Below are 8,755 nucleotides of genomic sequence, written 5' to 3'. Positions count from 1 at the left end.
CGATGATTCTAGGACAATATTCCTAAAATGACTCTTTAATCAATTGATCAAAAACTTGTTTTTCTTTTTTAAATCTTAACAAAATTTCAAAATATCACATTTTTACTCAAAATTTTTTTTACTAACTTGTATCTCACTTGTATGTTTTCATTCATCTTGTTGCTATACTAATTCACCAAACCTACTGTAGTTTTACTATGACAATGCACAAATATTACAAGTATGGACTTACTCACCAAAGGGATATCTAATAACAAATTTTTTTAATCATTTAGCCTTAATGCATATTGTATCTAGTGAAATTAATTGAGATTCCATTATGCTTTTTGTTATTATTATTTGTTTCTTAGATCCTCAAAAAATAGCAGTACCTCTTATTAGGAAAATGTATCATATAATGGATTTTACATCTAGATTATTAGTTATCCAATTTGCATCACTATATCATTGCACTACACTAGGGAATCCTTTATAACATAAAAAATAATTTGAAATTCCTCTAAGATATTTAAAAGACTCTTTAAATCAATCCAATGTTCTTTACTTAGGAGTATACTTGCTTAGTCTCCTAAGCACATATGTTATGTTAAGTCTAGTCTTATTTGTAATATACAATACAAACCCAATTATTTGAGAGTACTTCAATTGTGATATTGGTTCTCCAACTTTTTTTTTTTTGAATATATTATAAACATAGTGTAAATACTGGTTTATTATCAAAATAATTAAATTTTCTTAACATCTTTTCAGTGAGACTTGATTCATCGAAAGTTATACCCTCAATTGTTCTTTAAAATCTCATTCCTAATATTATGTCTTTCTTAAATCTTTTTTCTCAAAGTTCTCAAATAAATAATCTTTCATGTCATTCACTATTTTCATTTTAGTTCCAAAAATTATAATATCATCCACATAAAGAAAAAAGTATGTTACATTCTTTTTTATTCATCTTATAATATATTTATCATATCACTAAATCTTAAACCCATAATCTACAATCATCTTATCAAAGTTTTCATACTCCTATTTAGGAGCTTGCTTAAGACATGTAATAACTTCATTAGTTTAAAAACCTTAAATTATATTTTGTTCCAAGAAAGCACTCAAAAGAGAGAAGGGTGGGGGGGGGAATATTGTCTTATATCTGATTTGAATATGAAAAATATAAAAGAAAAATAGATAAAATGATTTTAAGTAACATATATAAATAATTAATTGACTTTGTATTTATTTTTTATCTCTCTCTATTTTTTTAAATTTTCAAATTTTGTGGAAACCAAATATCTTTGCAATAACTCTCCAGTGTTCTCGTGCTTTGATAGCCGGTACGTAAACCTTTTGAGTTGCAGCTCCTGGCTATGCTAGGAGTAGCCTCAGCAGAATAAAAAATCTTGCTTACTCTCTCACTCTCTCCTTGTCATCAGTCATCACCAACCACATCCCTTGTTTAAGTTTCCTTATAGAGCATGAAATTGAGAACATTTTGAAAAGGCAATTTGCCAAAGAAGAAATAGACAAATAAAATTTTGAAAATCACTGTAACTGCAAGAGTATGAGGCGCCTGAGTATTAGGCCAGGTTCAAAAATAAAGCTCCAAAAAAGCTTTTAAACCAGCCCATCGCTCAAACTCTTGGCTTGAGTAATACCATTCTTATGCAGTCAATGAGGAAAGTTATGAGACAACCACAAGGGACAAATATATATTAACACTCAAATGTGCTTCCATGTCCAAGATTTTAGGCAGTTTCCTTGTTTGACATTCATATATATAATGTATGTCAAACATGCACTACTGTGTCCAGACTGCACGCCATACCACATATCAGAAGCTACCTGAAACTCCTTGTGCATGATCACAATATTCTCAACAGTTCAAATGATTTATGTTCGTTACAACAGGTCTTGGAGATATCACCTTTAGTAAATCTCCAGCCAACTACAAGGGGTTTAGTATCGGTACTTGGTGGAGTAGTCTTTGGGTGCAATAACCAGACCACGACCCTTCCTCGCCCCACGGTAAACTGTCTCAACAATATCAATGAACTCTTGCTTGTCCTTGAGGGCCCAGTTGATCTTGTTGTTGTTTCCAGTGCCAAGATCAATCATAATGTGCTTGTTCCTGAAGAAGAACATGACTGTGGATGGGTCATAAAGCTCGTACATTGTGTTGAAATCAGGCACCTCTGTGATGTCTACCAGGTATATTACAGCAAAGTTCTTTATCGTCTCAGCAACTGAAGCCAGAACTTCATCCATCTGAATTTCCAAAACAAGATAGTTAATTTGCCAGCATAAGAACTAAACTAAGTCTCAAACAGTCAGCTTCCATATTAAGAGAGGAGAAAATTCAACAAAAAGTCATCAATAATCTATATAACCAAAACAGAGATGAACAATAGTGACTAGGCAAAGTTCTGTTCGGTTTAAAAGCATTTTCCACTAGCAAAGGAAAACCTGTGCCGAAACCTGGAAAGCTCCAATTAAAATATCGATATATTTCTCTCTCTCTCTCTCTCTCTCTCTCTCTATATATATATATATATATATATATATATATATATATATATACATGTACAAGCTTTTCTTTTATAAGAAAAAAATACTACCAAACAAGATTAATGATATTAACTAGCAGATAATAAAAATCATCAGCTTATCTAGCTGCCATTAGGGAAGGCATTCATAACATTAATGTACTTATAACCTGAAAAGAAATATTGAGAGCAAATCGCTGAACCTTTAGTAATAACAGTAAAGCTGATCATATGGTGCTACATAGTGGAGAACAACTTTGTAACTAAAACGAGAATTTAGGCTATGTTCAATTCATGGAAAATTTGAAGGAAAATACGAGGAAAAGAAAATAGAGAGAAAAAGTAGAAAAAAAAAGTGAACAAAAATAATAAATAGATTCAAAATCAATAAATTTCAAGATGCTATTTTAAACTCATTTCACTTATTTTAATACTTCTATATAAAAATTAAATAATTTAAAAATACATAAATATTTTACTAATTTTAAATTATATCTGCTTTTCTTTTATATTCTCCATAATACAATCAAACATGAGAAACTGATTTTTCTTAACATTTTTTTTCCTTAGTGCTTTTTGGGAACCAAATATAACTTTAACTTTCAATTCCTATCAACAACCTTCCCTCCTCACCCTCACAGTACTTCACCCCCACCCCCCAAAGTGGAAACCCACTAGCCCACTTCGCAAGGATTACAAAGAACCACAAACTCAACCTCACACCTGTTCTTGAGCAGGAGTACCTGCCAGATGGGTTGCCCATAGGGACAAAGCCTGAGCTTCAATTCCACTGACCCTAATAAGCCTAGAGGCTTTCTATATGTAAACATACTGTGTAAACTTAGTAGGAAATGGTTTGGCTAAATTACAAAACAAACTAAACTCATTTGCAGAGTAACATATGACTAAAATGAAAATGCTTCTCTTACCTCCTTCCTTTCATCACTTTCTTAGGTGGTAGGTGGTAATCAGATGGAATAAAAAAAAAACCTATCTATATCTCTGTGTGTGTGTGTATATATATCTATATATAAGCACCACTTGTCCCCTCATTAAGGTGGTAAAAAGGATGATAAAGTGGTGAAAAGATTAACAATGCACGTGACTAAAAATAAGTATTGGCCTCATCCACTCAAAAGTTCTGGTTAGACATCTCAAATGCAAACCAATTCTTAAAGCAAACATAAAGAAAACTTTACCAAGAATAAAATTTTAAATCATGCATGCCTTTTACCAATCTTTTTGCAAGGTAAATTGAATGGTAAGATCAATTGGCTTGATTTAACTATCACTATGCTCATTTTGCATGAACTTGTGAGTTCAAGCATCTGCAAGAACAAGGTCCATGCTATGTTAAAGGAGAGATAGGATCTAAATCACATAGACTGGGTAATTGACTTGTCTTTGAAACATTTTATGTGGATGAATTGGCCTATTGCATCCACTATCTGCTGGGGCCTAGATCAAGCTTATCCCATAACTCGGATAAAAGAATTAGTTGAACTTAATACTCAATTCTAGTGAGGTTCTGTATCCCTTCCTTTTTTTGGCTGTTAACTTAAACAACTGAGTTAGATACTCTTCAAGTAGTTCCAACCTTCCACACAGCTTCCTAAAGGCCTAATTAGCAACATATTCATGACAAAGTAAATCTGCTTCCCTTGAAAATTCTTAATTCATGAGTTGTATACTTATGTCACTACAAACAGTAACTCGAGCAAAAAATAGATTCAAGTAGTGTTTGCATTGTACTCCTAATAGTGCTGATTGATGAGGAAGGATCTTCTATTCATACCAGTATGCCACTCAATGTTAAACTTCAAGCCCAAAACAAGGTAGGAAACTTGACATGGGGAGTGCCAGGAAAAGGGAAAGGGGAAGACAAACTTGAAAGAAATTTAAGTTTAGCATAGGAGTTGTTCCTTACGAGGAACAGAAAAGATTGGACCATGAAATTCAAATTCATTTTCCAAATAGCTTCAAGGACAAAATGAGTGAGAAAGTACACAACAAATCAGTTTGCATGACCATAGCAAAAGAACCAAGGCTTGGGATGTCTATACACAGCCAAACAGCTAGTTGACATGAACCAGGACAATACTTTTGGCCAGTGTTTTAAAAGGCTAACCTCAAGGTGAGGCTATGCAAATTAGCCTTGTGGTTATAACCTTACTATAGGGTAATCGAGGCTAAAGTTTCAACTTGTTGAGGCTTACAATCTTGAGCTATAGCCTTGAAGCTATTGAGGCTTAGGCCAAATATTCAAAGGGTTTTGATTGGTTTAAGACCCCTATGGGCTATTCGTATATATTTTGTAAGAGGCTTAGGCCTCAATATTCAATAGTTTTGATGAGTTGTGCTTCGTGAGGTTTTGATATAGATTTATAAGTTGTCTTAAATCCAAGAGTAAGGTTAAACCTTTTACAAAGTAACAGCTTAGTTGGCTACCAATTAACATGTTGATAAGAGAGGGATAAAAGCTATTGAGAAAAGAAATAAATTTCCCACTGTAAGTCTATAATGACTAAGTTCACACAAGACATATACAATGAGCACCAAAGAGCGCAACCAAAAAAAGAGAACACAAAAAGCAACCCCCTCTCTTGACAAGAACCAACCATCTACAAAATTATTTAAAGACATATAGTCTTTATGTATCTACAGGTTTACCAACTAAAACAAATTTCTAAGAAAAGAGCTTTTCAAAGCTTGATCCAAATGCTCCTCGTTGTCAAATGCCTTTTGATTCCTTTCTTTCCATACAATCCAAAAGATGCACAATGGAGCCACTCTCTAAACCTTCTTGCATCATTTACCCACAAACGATCCATGCCACCTTAAGAGAGTTTAACGATAGAAGCTTGCACTCAAAGAACTCCAACCTAAGCAAAAAGCAACTGCCAAAGGACCCTAACCTTGGCATGATGAAGAAAGATGTGATCTATGGATTCTTTCCCAACTTACAAAGAAAACATCTCTTGACAAGAGACCACCCTCTAAGAAGCTATATAGGGTCAACACCTTTCCCTAACTAGCCTCCCAAGTGAAAAAAATGCTTTACAAGACACCCATCTTCTCCAACCTACAACCTCATCCAAATTTAACTCCGACAAAGCACCAAACACCTCTAAGAACAAATCCTCAAACTTTTCTATGTCCTACCCCTCTAAAACTTTAAAATCTAGACCATTGATGCTAGGTCTCCACTTTTTTGGATGAAACAATAGAATGTGGTAGGCCTTTGCCACCCCTTCATTTATCTTATTCTCCTCAAAGAGCCAAGCCCCATTAATTTTAATCCTAGCCATATAATTCCTTCTTCTATGAGCATTAGCCATTTTATTGAAGAACTAAGTATTTTTGCCCCCTCCTTAAACCATATCTTCCTAGATTTCGACCTCCACAAGGTTTCTTCAAAAAGAGCCCACTTGCTCTATTCCTCTATAGTTGTCCTTCTCGCCTCATTCACCTTGTGAGAAAGGCCACCCTCCCTCTCCTTTGAATCCCAAAATCCTATCTCATTGAAAGTCGTCTCCTTCCATGGTGAGACATTACCAAACACATCTTTATTCCAAATTTCCAAATCAGATTTCAACACCTCCAGTTTCACAGCCACAATGAAGCTATAAGAACCTCTAAAGTTGTAACCCATCCACCACCCTTATAAAGATCTTTGAAATCCTCCACCTTCAGCCACATATTTTCGAATCTAAAAGGGCTAGTGTCATTTCTTAGTTGTAACAGTTGAGCTCTTCTATACTAATTATTTTACTACTAATAGATAAATGAAAACACTACTATAATTGATCGATGAAGAAGAAGAATGGATACACATTAACACTGATGAGAAGGATAATAAAGTAATTAGATGTGTTCATGATTCCTAGGATGATCCTAAATATAATAGTGGCATCTAGTGCTAAAGATTATTTGTTGAAGCCATAAGACAAAATTGGATTTTAGAAGAGAACAAAAGGAACTAAATTAGAAAATATTGACAATGACAAACAATTATTCTGGTTATCGCAAATTGTATGATTTTCTTATTGTTCAATTTTTATTATTATTCAATTTTCATGTCATTTTATTAGTTTTTTCCTTTTTTAAAAATATTTTTCTTTCCTTCTTCATCATTTATTTATTTATTTGTTTAAGTTGAGGCTTACACCTTGTTGCACCTCAAGGCTTATGCCTCACCTCATTTGAGCAAACAGCCTCAAAGGTATCTGACAAGTACCCAAGAGTAAATGTATGTACACTTCATGCCTAGACCAAATGTAAAGTGTAAGGAGAAATGGTCATACTATGTAAGACATCTTTCATGCTAAGAAACCATCCAATGGCTGAATAATATGATTTTGCTTAATGAACCAAGTTGATCCAAAAGGTATGAAAACTTTGAAATAGAGAATGGAACTCAGCATACATGGACTTCCTGGACAATAATTACGTCTCTTACTACCGTCAAGGAACTCTTATAGCAGAGATGTGGGCATCAATATGATGGAGCATTGGCATTAGCAACAAGAACATGGCAATAAGTGACACAATATCTCAGAGCTGCAATTAGTTATAGAATGGCTTGTATATCTTCCATGTTACGCAAGAAAAATGAGCAATCACTCATAAATGGCATAACACGTAAGCAGCCATAGATTATCTAGGAGGCAAAACCATAGATAATGATATGTATTATAGAGAAAATATAAACAGTAAACAAAATGAGAAATATGTTTTTTTTTTATAATGACTATGGAATTAATTTTTCTTGTTTGGAGGATGCTAAGTCTCACCAAAGCCTGGGTTAAAATTAGAAGGACTGAAAATATCAGTTCAGTCAAAGTCTCTCATAGGGAGGTTGCTTTTGCATCTCCATCACTCTTTCCAGAGGATTGATCACAGAAAAAAGAGAGTGACTAGTCCCTAATTGATTTGAGAAATTAGGCAAATGCAGACACTTCTGCTCAGGAATGGGAAGGTCTCCGTATCAGGCCAGCGATTTTCCATGTTGCCAAGAAAGGAAATTCAGCCAACAAAAAGGCCAAAATTTTGCCAACCAAATTGCAAACTGAACCATAATTTCCAGAACACGTTACTCGAATTTGATCCCAACGATCCTAAATACTATCAGAACTACGAAACAGAGGAGCGTATCAATTTGCCACATCACAGGTGTTGGGCCAAAGTCCTGAATTTAGCTCAAACTAGACTACATATCAAAGCTAGAAGCAAACCCAAAACATTAGGCCCAGAAAAATTGAAACTTACCATATAAAACCAATCAAAGATCCAAAACGCCAAAACAAATATTGTAACATTTTTACACCAAAATCCCCCATCTTCTACCCATGTTTCTAAAACTAGTTACCATTTTAAGAAAACCAGGCCAACCATGCTTCAAGATTCTCAACCCTAATTTTAATTCCGCATGCAAAAACAACCAGATTGCCATGGAGAAACATCAGAATAGCAATTAAAAGAGTTTGTTTGGTTAGAATATAGGCATGCATCAAAATCCCTAAGAAAATTGGAAAAAGAAGAAGAGATGGAAAAATTTGAAGGAGGCATAGCATTACCTGCATGCAAGTTTCGTCCCAATCGTGGCCGAATCGAATAACAACGAGGCGTTCTTCTTCGGCCAGAATGGCCTGATCGACGGCCCATCCAGAGTGAAGGTGCGGTAGCAGATACGACATCTCTCAGCTGATCCTCGACTCTCCTCTGCTTTCTCTCTTCACGCCTGAAACCTAGACCTAAAACCCCCAATTCGTAATATTCGAATGAAGAAGTCTCGAGATGACTAGAACCTCCCACGCTTTGTGGTTAAAATTAAATTTATTTATTTCTTAATATTTAGACAAACTTCGTGGATATAATAAGATTTTGAGTGGGAAAAGGATTGTAATCGAGGTAATAATAATAATAATAATAATAATAATAATAATAATAATAATAATAATATATATTATTATTATTATTATATATATTAAAGACTAAAATGTTTGTTGATTTTTTTCACTTATCGTGATAACGATAAAATTGATTTAAATCATATTTTTTAAAAATTATATATATATATATATATATATATATGAAATTTTTATTTTTAAAGTTTAATTAAATAACAATTGTAAAGTCATGTTTTTCTTAATTTTTCACTAATTTAACTTTGATTTTTTTTTTTTGGAAATTTAATTCTTCTTAATTTATTTTTTATTAAT

The 8,755-nt window shown here is 33.6% G+C and overlaps 1 protein-coding gene across 1 annotated transcript; it reads right to left on the bottom strand.

Moving 5' to 3' along the window:
- Positions 1 to 1,672: 1,672 nt before the first annotated feature.
- LOC117915374 (thioredoxin-like protein YLS8) lies at positions 1,673 to 8,330 on the bottom strand. The gene is made up of 2 exons (XM_034830941.1): positions 8,111 to 8,330; positions 1,673 to 2,256 (listed from the first exon to the last, which is right to left on the bottom strand). Exons 1-2 carry the CDS (start codon positions 8,228 to 8,230, stop codon positions 1,948 to 1,950), a joined length of 429 nt encoding a protein of 142 aa, XP_034686832.1. The 5' UTR covers positions 8,231 to 8,330; the 3' UTR covers positions 1,673 to 1,947.
- Between the last annotated feature and the right edge of the window lie 425 nt (positions 8,331 to 8,755).

The sequence above is a fragment of the Vitis riparia genome, chromosome 5 (genome assembly GCF_004353265.1).
Source record: "Vitis riparia cultivar Riparia Gloire de Montpellier isolate 1030 chromosome 5, EGFV_Vit.rip_1.0, whole genome shotgun sequence".
Lineage (NCBI taxonomy): Eukaryota > Viridiplantae > Streptophyta > Magnoliopsida > Vitales > Vitaceae > Vitis > Vitis riparia.
This window is presented reverse-complemented; position numbering and strand designations above follow the sequence as displayed.